The following is a 19223-nucleotide window of genomic DNA, read 5'->3' on the forward strand; positions in this document are numbered from 1 at the left end:
GACATTACACTACGTGAAATAAGCCAGTGATAAAAAGATAAATACTGCATGATCTCATTTTTGTGAGGTACCTAGAGTAGTCAAATTCATAGGGACAGGGAGTAGAATGAATGCTGCTAGAGGCGGGGGGTGGGAGAATGGGGAGTTGTTGTTTAGTGGGTGTAGAGTTTCAAATTTACAAGATGAAAAGAGTTCTGGAGATTGGGTGTACAATGTGAGTGTACTTAACACTGCTGAATTGTACATTTAAAAATGGTTAGGATGGTAAAGTTTATGTTATGTACATTTCGCCACAATTAAAAACAAAAAAGATGTGCATCCATAAAACCTAAAGAATACTCAAAATGTGATTTCAATAAGAAAACGAGCAATTCAATTGAAAAATGGGAGATAGATTTGAGCAGAGAACTTCCCCAAAGAAGAGCTACAGATGGCAAACCCAAGAAAAGATGCTCAACCTGATTAGTCTTTTAAGGAAATGCATATTAGAACAACAATGAGATACTACTTTCCACCTACTAGAATGTCTAAAATAAAAAAGACTGACCATTAAGTGTTGTTGAGGATATGGTAGAACAGAAACTCTCATACACTTGTGGTATGGGTATAAAATGATGCAACCATTTTGGAAAATGGCTTAGCAGTTTAAAAACGTTAAATTCATTCAGCCATTCCACTCCACGAAAAAAGAAAGTATATATACATATAAAGATTTGTGCATAAAAGTTCATAGCAGCTTTAGGTATAATAGCCAAAAAATGGAAACAACCCAAACGTTCATCAATTGATGAATGGATAAACTATGGTATATTCATATAGTAATGGAATCTCTGGCAATAAAAGGAATGAAGTGCTTATACATGCTACAACATGCACAAATTTCAAAATAATTATGCTGAGTAAAAGGAGCCAGATAGAAAAATCTGCAATTCTAGAAAATGCAAATTAATCTACAGTGACAGAAAGCAGATCAGTGGTCGCTTGGGTGTGGAGGTGGGGTGGGATGTACAAAAAGAGGAAGAAAGGAGGATATACAAAAGGGGAGGAGGAATCTTTTGGGGGCGAAGTATGTGTTTATTATTTTAATTGTGATGATGTTTTCACAGGTATATATATATATATATATACATATATATATTTACAATATATATATGTATATATGTATATATTTATATATATTTACATATATATATTTATATATATATACATATATATATATAAACTTATAAAAGTGTACACTTTAAATATGTGTAGTTTATGAAACATCTTTATATCTGGAAATTGGTAAAACTGTATTAAAATGATACTACTGAGGGAAACTGGGTGAAACGTACAAAGGACCTCTGTACTATATTTCTAAGTCCTGTGAACCTGTAATATTTCAATATAAAAAATTTTTAAAAAGTATTAGTGCTTGTCAAATTGCTCTGTGTAAAAGCTATACCAGTTTAACGCTCTTCAAAGCTGTTTGAGAGAGATCTGTTTGTCCACAACCTAGGGATAGTGGGTGCAATAAATATTGATTACTTTTACCAGTCCAAAAGGCACAATGTGGTTGTTCAATTTATATCCCTTTGCATACTAGACCAATTTAATGTAATTTCAGGTTTTGTTTTTATTTCTTCTTTGAAGTGCCTGTTTCTAACCTTTGCTGTCTTGCCTCTTTTAGATGTTTGCTTAGATGTCACTTTACAGCAACTTTCCTGAGCCCACTATTTAAAATTGCAGCACCCTCCCATTACCCACTCCAGCTTTATTTTCCTCTGTAGGGATTTATCACCATCTGACATACTATTCAGTTTACTTATTTACCTTATTTAACATCTAACTCCCCTCGCTAAAATATCAATGCATTGAAGGCAGGGATTTTTGTCTTTTATTCAGTACACAATTCCCAATACCTAGAACGAAGCTGGCACATCGTAGGCACTCAGTACATTTCTTGAATGAAAGAATGCTTTTTTTTTTCCTTTTGGGGTGTTTGTCTTTTTCTTGTTGACTTAAGAATTCTATATATATTAGGGAGATTACCCCTTTATCATAAAGGGTGCACGTATTTTCCCCTATTGATGTTTGTCTTTTACTTTACTATTTAGGTATTTAAAATTTTATGTAAATACATATCTGTCTTTCATGGCTTCTGAGCCTTGTATCTTCCTTCTCCAAGATTATAAACATTTTTCTATATATTTGTCTTCTAATCCAATAGATTTTTTCCCTTGCAGAGCTTGAATTCATTCAGAATTTATTTTTCTGTCATATATGAGGTAGCAATAATCTTTTATTTTGTTTCCAAATGATAGCAAACTGTCTGTATTTTTCTTAACTTAAAAAAGTGCGTTTTTCCCTGTGTTCCTAATCAACCTTTCAAAGGGCTGGCTGGTATTCTTTTTATCTGGAAAAAAGATTCCTTTCCTGTTGTGCAGTTAAGTCAACATTTATTCATTTCTTATATTTCATGCAAAGGAACGTAATCTTTGTATTCTGCAGAATCACTGAATACAGCACCTAGCACATACATGGCGGGAGCAGAAACTGTGGGATGAGTAAATAAAGGAACAGATATCTGTGTACCTGCTCCGTGGGGCAGTGAGGTCCTGGCGGGCAGGCCTCTGAAAGCTGGTTTTAGATCACACAGGCCAGTGACAAAGTTTTCACCGAACTATGGAGAAATTTAAAAATAGGGACAATTATGCACATATGTACACAGAAGTGTAGAGAAAAATCATTGTAAGGCTGTCAACTGTTTTTTCTTGGGAAGAATCCTGAAATCTTGTGTTTCCTTTTCTATTCTGCTATTATCGTTAATTTCATGTTCATGAAATCCAAAAGTCGAGGAAACATTGAATTGTAGTCCTGCTCTTCGATCCAATATTTATTGAACCATCTGCTCAGTGTGGTCACTGCTATAGGTATCGAGGATGCAGCAAGAAAGAGCCCGGCAAGAGGCCTGTAGTTTTAGCAGGGAGGGTCTCCACAGTTTACTGCAGGTGGGAAACGAGGAAGGAAGAGGACAGGGTGACAGGTATATTGCGTAACTGAAAACTGAGGCCCAGGGAAGGGCAAGGAATAGCTCTAAAGCGTACAGCGGGTCACCAGCTAGTCCTCAGACTTGGGTCATTAGTTCTGCGGGCCGGGAACTGAGGGAGCGGGGACGGGAGGCGTGTTCCTAGCGCCCTCTTGCCCCGCCCACCCCGCCGAGCCGCGGGCGTCGGGAGAAGGGATGGCACGTGAACCCGGCGGGGCGGGGCGGAGCGGAACGCGCGCGCCTGCGGCTGCGTTTCCGGTCGGAGGCTTTTGCCGAGCGCCCCGCGTCCCTAGGGGGCGGCGGCGGCTGAGGCAGCGGAGGCAGCAGGGGGATCCGGAAGTCAACACCATGTCGAGTCTGCATAAGAGCCGGTAAGAGGGGGCCACCGAGGTCGACCAGCCAGACCACTCCTTGGCCTGGTTGCCCCTTCTGCCTTGCGGAGGGGGCGCGCGGATGCGGCCAGGGACTGGAACTACTCCCCTCATCCCCCTGGCAGGGGGGTGTCTCGGGCGCCCACCTTCCAACCTCATTGCCTGTGGTGGGCCTGGGCGGGTACAGAGGGGAGTCACTTCTGCCCCTCGGCGTCGCCCCTCCTCTGTTTCTCTCTCTCTCTCTCTCTCCCCCCGGCACCCTGGATCCCTGGTTCCCCTTCCCCTGGTGTCTTCATCATCCAAGGCCTCGATGCCCCATCCCGCCCCCACCGCCCGTCCTTTTCTCCCTTGTTAACCCTTTGCCCCAGTACCCTCCTCTATCCAAACGCGTCCCACTTGCCGTTTCTTACTAGAAGTGCTAGAAAACCTGGATTCTCCAGTCTGTCCTCTCCCCCAGGCCAAATCCCGCAGCGTTGGCTAATTTTGCTCACTCTTCACTTTTCCTCCGGGGCTTGTTCTTTAAACCTTTTGTCCTTGCCTGAAGGGAGGCCCAGAGGTCTTCTAATGGTTATATCTTTGAGCCTGGACTGCTGCGTGCAGATTACACAGGTCCTTGTCTACAGATCAAATTACTCCTGGTTCCTAGGGTTCTTTGAGCTCAGATAGTTGCACTGTGGTTTGGGCCTGGCCAGTAGGGAGTGCCCAATAAATGCCAGCTCCATAAGTATTAGAATGTATCCAATTTCATGGTGCTCATTTGAAAACCTCTAGACAAGAATATCTCTGGTTTTGGTCTTAGAGGAAAAAGTGATATATAGTTATCCAGAGCTGCCTTTGGACTGGACCTTGACTGAGCTTTGCTATTTTTATGTCCTGAGGGGGAGGGAGGAGCAGGTTGGGGACTGGTGGTGTGAGGAAGCTGTGTGAGCTTCAGGGGTGGTCCCTAATCCTGTCATCTTGGGGTTTGGTTGTGCTTAATTTGCCTCCCCTCCCTTCCTTCTAGGATTGCAGATTTCCAGGATGTCCTGAAGGAGCCCACTATTGCCTTGGAAAAGCTTCGGGAACTCAGTTTTAGTGGTAAGAGGCAACTCTCCATTTTCAGGGTTTTCCTAGAGCAGTGTTGTGACCAAGATGGAAGGAAAGGTGCCCAAGGCCACACCTGGCCAGTTCTGGGAGCCAGCCTGCCTTTTGGGGCCTTCTCCAGATTCTGTGGAACTGAACAACTGGTGACTACCCTGAGCTTGGAGGGGGTTCCCAGAGCAGTGGTGGCCACAGCATGCCTGTAGGCCTTAAACATGGTGCTTATTGGTCTATAAATGATGCTGATTGCCTCCTGAGAGTAACTGGAGGGACAGGGGGAGCTTCTTGAGCCAAGGTCAGGTCTTTCCTCATTCCTCAACGAGCTTCCTGTGTTGTAGAGTTTGGTTAGCTGCAGAGTGGTTCCTGGTTCTCCCCCTGGCTTAGGATCAAAGCCAACTGAGGCAACAGTGAACTTGGTTAATGATAAAATTCCAGCCTTGAGACACTGACTTTAAGGAGCTAACCTCCAGCAGTTTTTGACTTTGCCCTCCCTGGCCTTGTTAACTTTCCAGCACGGAGACTTTTGTTTGTCTTTAAAAATACCTGAAGGTGTTTGGTGTAGCTTCCCATGACTGCTCTGCCCTTGTAAGTTTGTCAGTAAGGAATGCTTGAGTTGCCCCTTCATCCCCATGCGAATTCAGAGGTGGGCGCGTTAGCTCCTGTTCACCATAGTAGGGATACCGTAGCAACAGCTGCTTTAGTGAAGTTCCTGCCAGTGTTTCAGGAGACCTTTGTCTTTCTGTTCAGCAGTGATAGGCCCTGAAGATCTTCAGGGGTTGTGGAATCTGTGCTGAGCTGAAGAATCTGCCAGGCTTCAGGGGAGGCAGTCTGCGGTAGTGGTTAAGAGTTTGGACTCTAGAGTCAGACAGACCTATATTTGAGTCCTTGATTGCTCTGCCTTTATAGATGAGTTTCTTTATCTATAAAATGAGGATAATGATGCTGATCTTCCCTACTTACTAGGGTTATAATGAGGATTAGATGAAATAATGTCTGTAAAGCACAAAGCACATTTGCAGCTTAGTTTATATTCCACAAATACCTGTGGAATACCTGCAGTGTGCTGTGCCCTGTGCTAGGTATTGGGACTGTAAGACAGATTTGGTTTTCGTCTTTCTGGGGCATACCCAGTAGCAGGGGTTACAGATGTTAAATAAACATACAAATTATATTATGCAATAGTGTTGTGGGGGATGCTGTGAAGGAGAAGTCACCGAGCCGTCATTGTTTATATCAATAGGCCTGACTTTGTTGGGGAAGAGATGGAGGGAGCTCTGTCCCCGGGGGCAAGGATCCTGGAGAGAAAGTATACACAGGATTAGCATCTAGGCTAGTGATCTTTCTGGCAGGAAACGATTCTTGAAGACGTACTTCTTGCCCACTCCACTGCCTGCTGGCTGGCTCTGAGGTGGAGGGCTGGGGGTTCTGGGACTCTACGGGGGCGTGACCTTTGCCTGCTGTGTCCACAGGCATCCCCTGTGAGGGCGGACTGCGGTGCCTCTGCTGGAAGGTGGGTGTGCCTGGGGTGGGGCTTCTGCTCTGCTGAGAGTCCCTGGGTTCCTGCATGGGCTGCCCCCACCCCTGGCCCCTTCTTCCTGTTCTCTGCCTTTCCTTGCTTGTCCAAGGAAACTTTTCTGGGAAGTTCTGGGTTTTCTGTTTCTCTTGGCATCCCCTCCAGGATCCCCTTGGGGATGGAACACTTTGTAATGCCAGTGAAGCTCTCTGCTTCCTGGTCCAGACGGTGCAGTGGAAGTGATGCTTATTGGGATAAAAAAAAGGCTGTGCTTTGCCTGAAGCTTGTCTCTGAGGTGGGAGCCGAAGTCCAGTGTTCAGGTTTCCAGCCCCTTTGAGCACAAGGTTTTGTTATCATTTGAAAGAGTCTGTGAGGAAAAGCAGTGGAAAGGGCTAGTTTGGGATAAAGGAGGGGGAAGCCAGCGGGGAGGAAGGGGAGACTGCCCCCAGCCTACGTCTCCGTTCCTGGGTTTTAGCGCATCTTGCCTTCTCTGGGCTTTATCAGACATTTTCCTTGAGGCCTGTCAGCCTCTGTCTACTGTCCAGGGTTGGGCTGGGGGAGCGCCAGAACTTTACTCTTCTCTCCCTGTGTAGATTCTCTTGAACTACCTCCCCTTGGAGAGAGCCTCCTGGAGCTCCATCCTGGCTAAGCAGAGGTGAGACCCTGCGAAAGAGGGATGCCGGGAGGGCCTTTGTATCAGGCAGTATCAGACTGAGCCAGTCCTGCTTCCTGTTGCTGCCGCTCTGCTCGGGCTCCCTGGGCAAGACCTTTGGGAACCATCCCTCTCTCCTCTCCTCTCCTCTCCTCCAGGGAGCTGTATTCTCAGTTCCTGAGGGAAATGATCATCCAGCCTGGCATTGCCAAGGCCAACATGGGTGTGTCCAGGGAAGATGTGACCTTTGAGGACCATGTGAGTAGGATCAGCGGTGAGAACTGAGGCTACGGAGTGGGGAGGGGTGTGGGCGTTGGGGTGGACTAGGTCCCTCACCCGGAGGCCGGGTGCAGTTGCTCGTGGGCCTCTCTGGCCCTCCCAGTACCTCCTTTCTGTGTTTGGCTGCTTAGCTCCCGAAGGCTGTCGCTTCTCCCCAGGCCCGGTCAGAAATAGGAGTGATGCCCGGGGTCTGGGGAGCGCTGTGCCTGCAGCATGGAGCCTCTTTGTGCCTTGTCTCCTTTCCTCCTCATCCCCCTTCCTTGAGGAAGGTTCTGTGATTTTATAGTTGAAAGGAATCAGAGCAGGGTTGGGGTGAGGATAAACGGCCTTTCTGTGGCCCCGAGGAAGCCTCACCCTGCCCACAAATACCAAGCTCCTCCCTGGCACTTCACAGTTGGGAAGTGGAGATGGTTGGACCCAGGCAGATTCTCCAAGGACTGGAATTGGCAACTCAAAGTATTGATGAATTAGATTTGAAGAGACCTAATGAGACAACATTCATTCATTCGGCAAGCATTCAGTGAGCACCTGTTACATGCAGCGTTCTAGAACTGTGGACAGAAAAGACAGAGTCCCTGCAGAGCAAGGAGGGGCTCAGAGCAGACTGCAGGGCTCGTCCACTGGGTGTGGAGTTTGGTCATGGTTTGGGAGGCTGCGGGAGGTCTGTGCTGCCCCCCGACTTGCTCGCTGTCTGTCTTGGCCACAGCTGGGTCTCTGGTGGGAATGTTGGTTCGGGCACTGCTCAGCCCCCAGACTGGTGTCTGCTCCTGGGGCCCTATCCGGCTGAGGACAGAGCAGCTCATTTTCTCCCCACAGCCACTCAACCCCAACCCTGACAGCCGCTGGAACACATACTTCAGGGACAACGAGGTGCTGCTGCAGATCGACAAAGATGTCCGGTAAGCTGGGAGCTGGCCCGTAGGAATTCTGGGCTTTTTCTAGTTCTGCCCTGTCCCTTCCCAGCCCAGGCCCCACAGGGTGTTTGAGGAAGTGTTGGTCAGCTGTCCCTGTAGCTGAGTCTAGTCCCCAGCGATAGCAGGCCTGGGGATGGGGCCAGCACTGCAGGCCCCATCCCCAGCCCGGCTCTCCTCTCCCTGCCTGAGCTGCAGCTGTGGCCCTGGAGTTTAGGGATTCTCTGCTCCTTCCTTGAACAGATGTTGAGGCCCTCCTCGGTGGCAGGCTCAGTGCCAAGCTCAGGGTTGAGCCTGGAACAGATAGACATGGTCCCTCTCCTTAAGGAGCTTAGAATCTGGTGGGGAGGATGGGGACACAGATGTTCGGTAAAATAGACCTTCTATGTAACTAACATTTCTGGTAAATGCTCTGAAGACAGAGCTCAGGGTGGTTCAGGGTGCTCGGGAAGCCTCGCCTGTTTCAGCTGAGATCTGAGGAGTGGGGGCTCCAGCGAGGAGGGAGGGAAAGGCCATGGTGGGCGAGGAGCTGCCTGTGGGAAGGCCCTGAGAACCCATGGGGCTTGGCCCTTTGGAGGAGCAGTGTGAGATCCACACCGGGGGCAGGCAGGGGTCAGACCTTGGACTTGATCCCAAGGACATGGGGCAATTGTACAAATACTTTAAGCATACGAGTGACAGGGCCAGAAATTTTTTTTTTTTTTTTTTTTTAATTGTGAGCTACGTTGTGTGCATGTGTGTGCTTTTCGACTTGGTGGAGAAACGCGGAGACGCTGGCTCTACTGTCCTGTTAGGTTGGTGCGTCTGGCAAGGATGGAATCTCCCACATGGCTGGGTGGGGAGCGAGGAGGCCTTGTGTGCAGTGGAGCCAGGTGGTTAGAGCTTGGGTTCTGGAGGCCGTCTGCCATGTTTTAGTTCTACCAGTTGTTAGCTGTGTCCCAGTTCCTCACCCCCCCGGGTGCTGCTCCCTGCCTGTGCCCATTTTGCCCAGGCCCTGGCTCAGGCGGCCCCGGTGGGACCCCAGCCCAGAGTGGCTCGGCCAGGTTGCGGAATGGGGTGCTTGCCTCTTTCGTTCTTGGGCTGGTTTTGGGGCAGCTCTACCCACGAGGTGTTTTAATGTCCCAGTTTAAGTCAGAAACCACGTCTTGAACCTAGTCCTGGGGAACAGGTTCTAACCCTGATAGTGATTGTGGCACGTCATTCAGCTTTTCGAGGGCAAGGTTGCAATGTGCTGTGTATAAGGAGTCTGAAAAATGTGCATACACTGCAATATGTATATTTTAAAAACTTGATCACATTCTAGTGTTTGTTTTTCTTTTTCTTGATCACATTCTAGAGACTGTCTCTCAACCTCCTTTTTTCTCTGACTCTGTTTTGGACATCTTCCCACGTCAGCTGTAAAATCTGTTGTACAATGTGTAACTTAACCTCTTTTACCATTTTAATCCATAAGGCAGTTAATATTCCTGTACAAATTAGATATTTTTGACATGGAAAGATGTTTGTGGTTTAAGAGAGAAGTTAGACTGTAAGACCCTAAGGACACTTAAAAATATGTGTGTGTGTGAGTGTGTTTGTGTGTGTGTGTATCTATTTGCAAATACACATAAGATGTATGGGTATGTTTACATATACAGTGACTGTATTGCTTTTTAAAAACTTGTTTTTAAAATAAAATATTATTAATTAAAAACCATACATACACACAGTTGGCTTTTGGAATGCTGGGGCACCCGGCAGCAAGGTGCCGATGGAATGCCCCAAACCTCCACTCTGAGTAACAGTACTCTCCCGTTCCCTCTTGACAGGAGATTGTGCCCAGACATATCCTTCTTCCAGAGGGCCACTGAGTACCCCTGCCTCCTCATCCTGGATCCCCAGAATGAGTTTGAGACCCTTCGTAAGCGGGTGGAACAGACGACACTGAAATCCCAGACGGTGGCCCGGAACCGGAGTGGGGTCACAAATGTGAGAGGCAACATGGGGGCCCAGGGACTCCCTGTGAAAGCCTTTTCCTTCCTGCTTCCCTTGGACTACTGCCCACAGGCCATCAGGCCCCTGACCATCTGTCCTGTTACTCAAAGCAGCCTTGGTCCTTCCAGGGCCACCTCTGGGCTCTTTCTGAAAGTCAGGTATCAAAGGCTGGGTGTAACGGGTGCCAGGTGAGGGCCCTGCTGTGCAGTAAAGGAGCCATACTTCTGGTCTTGCGATGGAGATGGCTCTCGGAAAAGTAATTACAAGTGTGAGGAGAACAGTGATGGGGTGGAATGATGAGCCAGTCTGAGTGTCAGGGAAGACTTTCCTGGGAAAGTGACATTTAAGCTGAGGCTGGAAGGATGAAGAGGAAAGAGCCTTCTAGGTAGTGAGGAGGGCATGTGTGGTTGTCCTCAGGCAGGAGAGAGCAGGGTGTGTTCAAGGAAGGGAGGAGTCCAGCATGAGGTGGGGGTAGGGAAGAGGGAAGGGTTGCTGGGGGGTGCGGGAGAGGTGAGTGGTGATGAGGCCACTCGGGTCTTTATCCTGAGGGCTGGGGACCCCTGCAGCATTCTCAGCTGGGCAGTGCTGTGATTCAAGTATGTCTTTGCAAAAGACTGCTGCGGGCCCTGGGGGAATATTGATTGAAGGGGGCAGGAATGGAGGTGGAGAGGCTGCCTGGGAGGGTCCAGGGAAGGATGGGTGGGTGGGGGTAGGGTGTAGCTGGGAGAGAGGTGAGAGACTAGACCGAGGAGAAAGGACTGTGCTGGCCAAGTTAGGCTGAGCTTTTGAATCTCAATCTTCTAGCAGATTCCTGTGATTCTGAGAAGCTGTTTATAGCTAAACAAGTATATTTTCTTATTCCTTAACTTACACCTATTGCTTTGGTACCTGGAACTCTGACTTGTTCCTCAAAACTTTTCATTGTCCTCCAACAATGGAAAAATCCTTCTCTGTAACCTCCAACAAGCTAGACGCAGGTACTACTGCAGAAGCGTGTTTTCCCCAAGTGGAATGACGGGTCAGGGCTCTGTGTTTCCAGGAGAGCAGCCGTTTTTCACCACAGGGGTGACAGGCAGTTCTGGCTGATCCCAGGGGTCCACATGCCCACAGCAGAACTGAGTGTGTCAGGAGATGATGAATGCTTGGCTAAATGACTGTATGGCTTGCTGTGCGGGTAGCCTTCCTGCTTGGCTACTGATGCCCTGTCTGCAGGGTAGAATGGGGACCTGGCTTCTGTCATTCATTTTCTACAGTAATTGGGGGCCAAGAACCTTTGGACCTGGTCCTGGTGGCAGAGAACCTGACCGACCACAAGCTTCATCCCTAGATCTCTGGACCTAGGGATGAGTGGGCAGTCTGAGTTAAAGCTGACTGGGCAGGTTTGACCCTGGGCAAGTAACACCAGACTCACCTTCTTGGGTCTCTGTCCCTTCTTCTGAAAAATGGTGTAATTGTTTCCGCCCTGTCTGGCTTATGCAGAGAGGATGAAATGAGGTCATGGCTGTACAGGTTCTTGGAAAGCTGGGAAAGCAGTGGGCATTCTCTGAGGCCTGGACCTCAAGTACTGGAGTCAGCCAGTCTGGGTGTAAGTCTGGTGCCACCACTTAATGTGAGATGTCTGACGAGTGGCCTAACATTTCTGAGCCTCAGTTTCCTCAACTTGAAAATGATGTTGTAGGGGAGGGCAATAGCCCAGTGGCAGAGCGCATGCTTAGCACACATGAGGTCCTGGGTTCAATCCCCAGTACCTCCATTTGAAAAAGAAAAAAAAACAATGATTTTGAGAGAATGCTCTAAGTTGTTCAGAGCATAAATAGAGGAATGCTTTTAGAGTACTGTCTTGCACATAGAACACTCTCAGTAAACATTAGTGCTGTGTGTGTGCACATGTACACGCATGTATACGTGTATCCATGTGCATAATACAGTGGTATATATAGTGGAAAAGGGGCCTTAATGTCCCCAGGACCCTTGGCTTCCAGGACTGCTTCGTACTCTGTCCCTGCGTGGGTTTGCCTGTGGCTCTCATATAGCTAACCCCAGGTACCTGAATATTTACAAAGCTCCCAAGGGCTCCCAGTGGGCAGCCACTGTTGGGGACCTCTGCCCTATTGCATGAATTTTTAGCAAGGAATCATCATCTCTTTGTTAATCTCCCAACTTTTTCTTAATGAAAATTTTGAAACATTGAGAAAAGTTGAAGAGTTCAATGCAAACCTATATACTTTCCACCTAAATTCAGCAGTTGTTAACCTTTTGTCATGTTGTGTATGTGTTATATGCAGACAGTAAGTTGCAGACATTCTGACCTTTTACCTCTAATCAGTTCAGCAGGCATCTCCTGAGAATAAGGACATCCTCCTCCTTACCACTGTCACATCTAGGAAAATTAACCATAATTTATAGTAACATCTAACATCTAGTCCATGATTGGATGTCCTCAGTTGTGCCAAGAATATTTTTCTTTTAAATGCAAACCAGGACCTAGTCAGCATTCATGCACTGCATTGGGATGTCACGTCTCTTTAGTCTCTTGCTCTAGAGTGGGCCTCTACCCTCCCCTACCCCCAACATTTGACTTTTTGAAGAGTCTTAGCCAGTGGTCTGTTTTTGACATTTTTTTTAAAATTGAAGTGTAGCTTACACACAGTAAGATGCATACATTTTAGGTATACAACTGGATGAATTTTTTCTCATGTATCCACCTATGTAACTGCCAAGCAGATCAAGACATGGGACATTTCCATCATCCAGAAAGTTCCTTCATGCCCCCTCTCAATCAGTACCCCTTCTCTCAGAGATAAGCACTATTCTGGGTTTTATCACCATAAATTAGATTTCAGTCCAGCAGTCTTGTAGAATGTCCCACATTCTGGATTTATCTGCTTGTTTCCTCCTGGTGGCGGTGGACACATTCCTCTCTGCCCTGTGTTGCCCGTAAGATGGAAATTAAGCTTCGGCTTAATGGTAAATATTTCTGGTGGGAACAGATGGTCTGTAATGCCGCCCACCTTCTTAATGGGCTCTTCGTCTTTCGCCCCAGATGAGCTCCCCACACAAGAACTCGGCACCATCATCCCTGAACGAGTACGAGGTGCTGCCCAACGGCTGTGAGGCCCACTGGGAAGTGGTGGAGCGGATTCTGTTCATCTACGCCAAGCTGAACCCTGGCATCGCTTACGTGCAGGGCATGAATGAGATCGTGGGGCCCCTCTACTATACCTTTGCCACTGACCCCAACAGCGAGTGGAAAGGTAAATGGGCTCTTGCCTTCCCACATCCTTGTTGCTGCCTTCTAGAAAAATGGAATGAGGAAAGCTGGAAGCTGGGCTAGTGGGCTCTACCAGACTACAGCTCACTTCCCTGTTTTGGCATCCATTGCCCCTTGGTCAGATAAGGGGGTTGGCCTGGATCATCTCTGAGATCTTTTCTAGCTCGAACTTTCTAGAATGTTAGATGCTTACTGACCTCTTGATATTTGTAACTGAATTTCTGATAGAGGAGATAAGCTATATATACAGGAAGCTGGATAATAGAAAGGATTTATATAAATAATGATGTGAAAAATGCCATCAGAAGAGCATGCAGTCAGTTGCTAAGCAGGTGTGCAGTGTAGTCAGAATCTGAGAAGAAAGAAGTGATGTCCTTAGTCTGAGGGTGGAGAGTGGACACGGACAGAGAAGGGATGCAGCCTGACTGTGAGGCTCTCATGATGAAAGCAAGACGGCATGGGCCTCGGGAGGGCACCCGCTCTCTCGCAGCTGCCCTCATCCTGCCCGACTCTCCCAGAGCACGCGGAGGCAGACACCTTCTTCTGCTTCACCAACCTCATGGCCGAGATCCGGGACAACTTCATCAAGAGCCTTGACGACTCACAATGTGGCATCACCTACAAGATGGAAAAGGTGTACTCCACCCTGAAGGATAAGGACATGGAACTCTACATGAAACTGGTGAGAACCCCCAGGGCCACGTGGGCCAGGGCAGACAGACCGACAGAAAGGGGCAAAGGGGAGCAGGCTCCTGGGCATCCCAGGCCCAGGGTGAGGTCTGGCTTGAGTCTGGGGACTGAAGTGGCTGCTTCTGCCAGGGGGCGTGGACCCCGGTGCCGAGGAGGGGCTGGGAGACTGAGGCAGCGGATGGTGGCAGCCTAGTACCTGGGGGTGAAGAGGAGGTTGATACGGTGCTGACTGTGTACCAGGCACAGTGCAGGGCAGTCACTGTATACAGTTAGTTCGGCCTTTTAGAGTCCTCTGGGAGAGGAAGTGTGAACTTTATTTTTAAAAATTACTGGAGTGGCATTCCATGTTTATTTCAGGAAACAGTTCAGTAAAATACATTTATTTATAAATAAAAACCTTTTTGTGAATAAGAAAATATATATAAACATATCTTTTTAAACAACTTTGGAATTGTGTCTTGCTATTTTCTGACATGCTTTTTCAGTTAGTGATGTTCACTGTGGCTGACCAGAGGGCTCATCTCTATTGGGAAGAATTGTCTCATGGGGTTCTTGTGTGGAGTAAATAAGAGGGATATTTAACATGTTAAGCACAAGGCCAGGCTTGTAGTAAGTGCCCAAAAATGGTTTCTTTGTCCATAAATCCGAAGTTAGAATCTATATAGTGTTTTAAAAGAATTTGGGCCATCATTTATAAATCTAAGGAGCTTATATAAAAGTTTCGGTTTCTGGCTTCTCTCAAAAAATCAGACAATTTGACATCAGCTAGCCGCAAGCAGTAGCTACCTCTCTGAGCGAGGCTCCCTGGGCCGCCCGGAGCCATCCCCGCCTTAGTGTGCCCGGCACTCACACCTGGCCTGCCGGGTCCTCTGTTGGGTGCTTATCTGAATTCCTGTCTAATAGGCTGCGTGGTGTGCCATGGCAACCAGCCAACACGGATTCTTGCGCCCCACCCCACACCTCTGTCTCCCCAGCAAGAGCAGAACATCAAGCCCCAGTTCTTTGCCTTCCGCTGGCTGACACTGCTGCTCTCCCAGGAGTTCTTGCTGCCAGATGTCATCCGAATCTGGGATTCCCTCTTCGCCGATGACAACCGCTTTGAGTTCCTCCTCGTCGTCTGCTGCGCTATGCTCATGTGAGTGTGGCCGTGAGCGGAGGGGCGGGCAGGGAGTGAGCCTCTGGGATTCTCAGATGAGCCTCAAACCAAACTCATTGCGGGTGGTGCAGAAGAAGCAGGAAGGGGCCTGGCCAGGCCTGCACTCAGTGGCCTCGGGGCCTAGCGTTTCTGCTGCTTGTTTTTCTTAGACTGATCCGGGAGCAGTTGCTGGAAGGGGACTTCACCGTAAACATGCGGCTCCTGCAGGTAATGGAGTTTAGGCAGGTTTAGTCTTTAGCCATGAGGCAGACACTTACCAGGCACCCACCCCACGCCGGCCACTGTGGTGGCCTGCGGTCAGGGTCTGGAGAGTGTAGCGGGGCTTAGGAGTCCAGACTTCTGGTGCACATCTGGGTTTAGATCTGGGTTGGCTCCTGGCTTTGCCACTGCCCTTGAGTGTGGTGGGGCCTTGAGTGAATGACTTGGCTTCTCTGAACCAAGTTCTCTGCATAAATAAATCACACCTGAGGCACAGCGTTATTACCCGGTACATGGTAATAATGCTTGTTGGTAATCATGCTCAGACCTGGGGAAGTAAAGTGTGGGCCTTAGTGGTTAACAACACAGGCTCGGGTCATTCAGCTTTAGGGGGTGGGTGTAGCTCAAGTGGTAGAACGCATGCTTAGTATGCACGAGGTCCTGGGTTCAATCCCCAGTACCTCCCCCAAAATAAGTAAACCTAATTACCCCCCCTAAAAAAAGTCACTCAGCTTTGGGTTCACATCTTTGTTTAGCTGTGCTAGTCATGTGACCTAAGCCAAGTGGCAACCTCTCTAGGCCTTAATTTCTTTGTCAACACCTGGCCTGGGGCTGGTTTTCAATAACTTCATTGACTAGATCTGTAAAACGGGGGCTGTTAGGGTGACCCTGTGAGCTCATGTATGGACAGTGTCCGACCCTGTTCCAGGCTTATTGTGAACAGAGCTCAGGGTCCGACAGCAGGATGTGGGGAAAGGTGGGGCGTCTTGGTCATAGGGATGGGGCTGTGAGACCTTCTGGGTGGTGGCTATTTGGGTTGATTAAGTTAGTGCTGCAGTGGGTGTAGCAACAGCTCCACGCAGGGTTTGGACAGACTGGGGGTGTCTGGTATCCTGTGGTCCCTACCGCTCAGGCCCAGGGTCCAGCATGGTGACGGGTCCGTTGGGGAGGACCAGGTGCGGCAGAGGTGGTGAAGGCTGAGCTGGCTTCAGCGGCATATTGTCGGCCTTTCCCTGCCCAGGATTACCCCATCACAGACGTCTGCCAGATCCTACAGAAAGCCAAGGAACTCCAAGACTCACAGTAGCCTGGCGGCAAGAGGCCTGGGTTTGGGAGAGAAGCCACCGACCCGTGTGCCCTGGCTTCTGGGACATGCAGAAGCCTGTGGGATCCCAGCTGGGTTTGAGGGAGAAGCTGAGGGTTGGCCTGTCCAGGCCTCTCAGCCTGGCCGCTCCCACCGGGGGTATGCTGCGCCACGCTCCTTCCTAACACCGAGCCCTGGCTCCTCCCACTCTGACCCTGGGACCCTTTGCCCAGGCTGCTGAGCAAGGCAGAGCTCATGAAGTTGTTTCCTGGGGCTGGGGCAGATGGGGGGCTGGGGGCTGGCAGGGGCCCCTCCTGGTGTCTGCTCTGCGGCTCCCTTCCTCTCCTGCTCTGTCTTCTGGGGTCTGGTCCAGGAGGTGCTTGGCAAATGAGCCAGAAACCACTTCTGGGGGTTGGTGCTCCGGCTTCTCCACGGGGAGGGTGACACTGAAGGAGCTAAGAGGCTGCCAGGCCCAGGTCACATCCTCTGTCCCTTTCCCACTGAGCATGTGCGTCTGTGTGTGTGTAGCCATAGGCTGGTGTATGTGTCTCTAATCCCCCAGGTGTGTGCTTCCCCTCCATCTGTGTGTGTGTGTATGTCTGTGCATGGCGGGCAGTATATCCCTCTGGGTCTCTGTTTCACCTTCTCTATCTCTTCATCTCTCCCTCCATCTCTGCCGCAGAGGGTGTGTGTGGCCCTCGCTCTGTCTGCCCTTCTCTCCATTGCTCTCCCTCTGCCCTCCTCTCTTGGGGTGCCTTATCCCCGGCCTCTTCCCCTTTTTCCTCCCCTCCACACCTGTGAACCCTGGAGACAGAATGAAGAGTCAGGCTGAGCAAAGCTCCTGGAGGTCAACCTTGGCCTTTGCACCCTGTTCCCATTTCCCAGCTCTAGGGTCCCAGGTCTCCCAGTCCACAGTGCCTCACTTGAGGGCCCTGAACCTGCTCCCCACCACAGAATTCTTGGAAACCTGCTCCCTGTCACAGAATTGACGGCCCATGAAGCTTTGAGCCTCTCACCCTCCAGCCCAGGGACAGAGGAGGGAGGAGAGGGAGAACTGTGTCCTCCAGAGCTTCCCCCAAAGGTCCTTCTCTCTCAAAGAGGACATGAAGGTGATTCAGTACCCTGGATCCGGGTGCTTCTGAGATGTAGTCATTCCATGTCTTCCAGGTCCTGGCCCAGGGCAGGCGAATCCTGTCAAGGGCAAGCGGGACCAAAAGGAGCCTCTCTGGGCCAGGCAGAGCTGAGCTTAAAGGCCCTGGGTCCTGTTGGTGCCAGGAAGGCCAGGTCTCCCCAGGCAGGGGAGGTGGAGGAGGTGCTGGCCCTTCTCTGGGCACCTGCTTGGGCTGTTCCCAGGATTTGGGGCAGGCGCATACTGAGTGGGAGCAGCTGGGTACTCCTACTGCTGGGCTGTGGAGGGGTGGGCTTATTCTGACCATGCCCCCTTTCTCGTGCTGTGAGGAGGCAGGTGTTTTGCGCCTGGAAGGCTGGGGAATGTAGCAAGGGTCCTTTTCATCTCAAGACTGGCCAGCAGGGGTCCTCAGCCCCCCCCCCCCCCAGCGCCTTCCTGAGTCTGACGGCTAGGACTCCTGGCTGTGGGCCAGGGACGGCTTTCCCCAGGCGGCTCCTTTCCAGGCTGTACCTTGGTTGCTTCTGGGACTTCATGCACGTGCCCTTTTGCCTCCTCTCCCAACAGTTATTTGGGCAATTTTTTACTATTTATTCAGACTCCTGGTTATTTATTGCAGATTGGCAAGTGTTTGATTTGGGGACGAAGGGTGGGGCTGGAAAGGTGTATGAGTTGGAGACATGGTCTTCCTGACTTTCCAAGGTCAGAGTCAGCATCCTCTCCCTGCCTCTGGGACCTTCCTGGTTTTCTAGCAGGTCCTGGCTAGAAGGGCTCTGAGCTCTGTAACAGAACTGGGAATAGGAAACGAGAGGGCTGGTATCCTTGCCAGATTCCAAGACCTGGCATACTGTTTCCCACCAGCCTGGCTCACCCTCTTCCCAGAACTTGTCAGCTGGTCGTTCAGCTCCAACTTGATACCTTCACAGCCTAAGGCTTGGGCCACAGGCAGGGACCCAGCAGACACTGCCCAGGACATCTGATGCATTCCCTCTTGCCTGTCCCTCTGCCTTCCTTCCTGCGCCCATACTACTTGAAATCTTTGCATCTAATTTGCCTCAGTGGCAGACATTGGTCCAGTGCCCTCTCCTTGACCCTGGGATGAAGGTCAAAAGCACAGGGACCATGTCCATGTTAGACTGAGCTCCCCAGTGGATACTGCCTGAGGAGAGGACCTGTGCTTGGCAGTCTCCCCTCCCCAGACTCAACGGAGGTCCCCAGAGAGCCAGAGATCCCGAAGCCTCCTGCCTGGGAAGCTGCCCCCAGGACTTTGGATACCTAAAGAATGGGCTGTATGAATTCAGCAAGTCTCACTCCAAGGATCAGAATGTTAGTCTGCTTTTGTTTTTTCATTTGTTTCATTCTTTGAACCAATGCTGTTGACAAGTTGTCTTTAATAAATCATGTGTTCTTTGCAGTGGGCATTGGTTCTGTGATGGGCTGAAACCTTCCAGACCTCGGAGCAGGAAAAAATACTTGAGCAGAGGTGAAGTCAGGAGGCTCTTACAGTAGTCAAAGGAAAAGGCTAGGAAATTTTGTTTGAAGACCCTGTTCAGCAACGCTCATTTAACTGCTGCAATGTGCGGCTGAGGGGAGGAGGGAGTGTGGACTGGGGCAGAAGGTATTACATCATGATTTCATAGCAAGTTATTTTTTAATTGAAAAACATTGAAATTCAACCAGTCACTCATAGCCCACAATCTGGCACTGATAATATGTTAGTCTTTTATTTGCAGATGTAATTTGTATTATGTAATTGTCATTTTCCTGATGTATTGCTTTGTGTATTGTCTACCCCCTTTAGGTTGTGAGCAAGTAGCTGTATGATTTTATTTGTATGGGCTATATACTGTTTTATCTAATATACTAAAAATGCCCCAAACCAGTCGCTAT

General features: G+C 49.4%; 1 protein-coding gene across 5 annotated transcripts; it reads left to right on the plus strand.

Annotated features, from left to right (window-relative positions):
• The first annotated feature begins 3263 nt into the window (after positions 1–3263).
• On the plus strand, positions 3264–19212 carry TBC1D13 (TBC1 domain family member 13). Of its 5 annotated transcripts, XR_004136401.2 has the most exons (13): positions 3264–3399; positions 4403–4476; positions 5949–5989; positions 6586–6647; positions 6803–6902; positions 7740–7822; positions 9643–9802; positions 12852–13062; positions 13598–13761; positions 14744–14904; positions 15075–15132; positions 16145–18659; positions 18749–19212. XR_004136401.2 is itself a non-coding variant. In XM_010984255.3 (12 exons), the coding sequence occupies exons 1-12, from the start codon at positions 3377–3379 to the stop codon at positions 16208–16210; spliced, it is 1203 nt and encodes a 400-aa protein (XP_010982557.1). In that variant the 5' UTR covers positions 3264–3376; the 3' UTR covers positions 16211–18747. The 5 variants fall into 5 exon arrangements, 3 of the variants coding, with proteins under 3 accessions (XP_010982557.1, XP_064346664.1, XP_031306491.1); XM_010984255.3 differs by lacking the exon at positions 18749–19212 and having other exon boundaries at positions 16145–18747; XM_064490594.1 differs by lacking the exon at positions 18749–19212 and having other exon boundaries at positions 14807–14904; positions 16145–18747.
• Positions 19213–19223: the final 11 nt, after the last annotated feature.

Source organism: Camelus dromedarius, chromosome 10 (assembly GCF_036321535.1).
Source record: "Camelus dromedarius isolate mCamDro1 chromosome 10, mCamDro1.pat, whole genome shotgun sequence".
NCBI classification, from domain to species: domain Eukaryota; kingdom Metazoa; phylum Chordata; class Mammalia; order Artiodactyla; family Camelidae; genus Camelus; species Camelus dromedarius.

Excerpts from the sequence above, each read along its gene's own strand:
- TBC1D13 (XM_010984255.3), top strand. The coding sequence starts at position 3,377 with ATGTCGAGTCTGCATAAGAGCCG. Across the intron at positions 6,903-7,739 it reads ATGTGACCTTTGAGGACCAT|CCACTCAACCCCAACCCTGA; the intron begins GTGAGTAGGATC and ends TTCTCCCCACAG. Across the intron at positions 13,762-14,743 it reads TGGAACTCTACATGAAACTG|CAAGAGCAGAACATCAAGCC; the intron begins GTGAGAACCCCC and ends CTGTCTCCCCAG.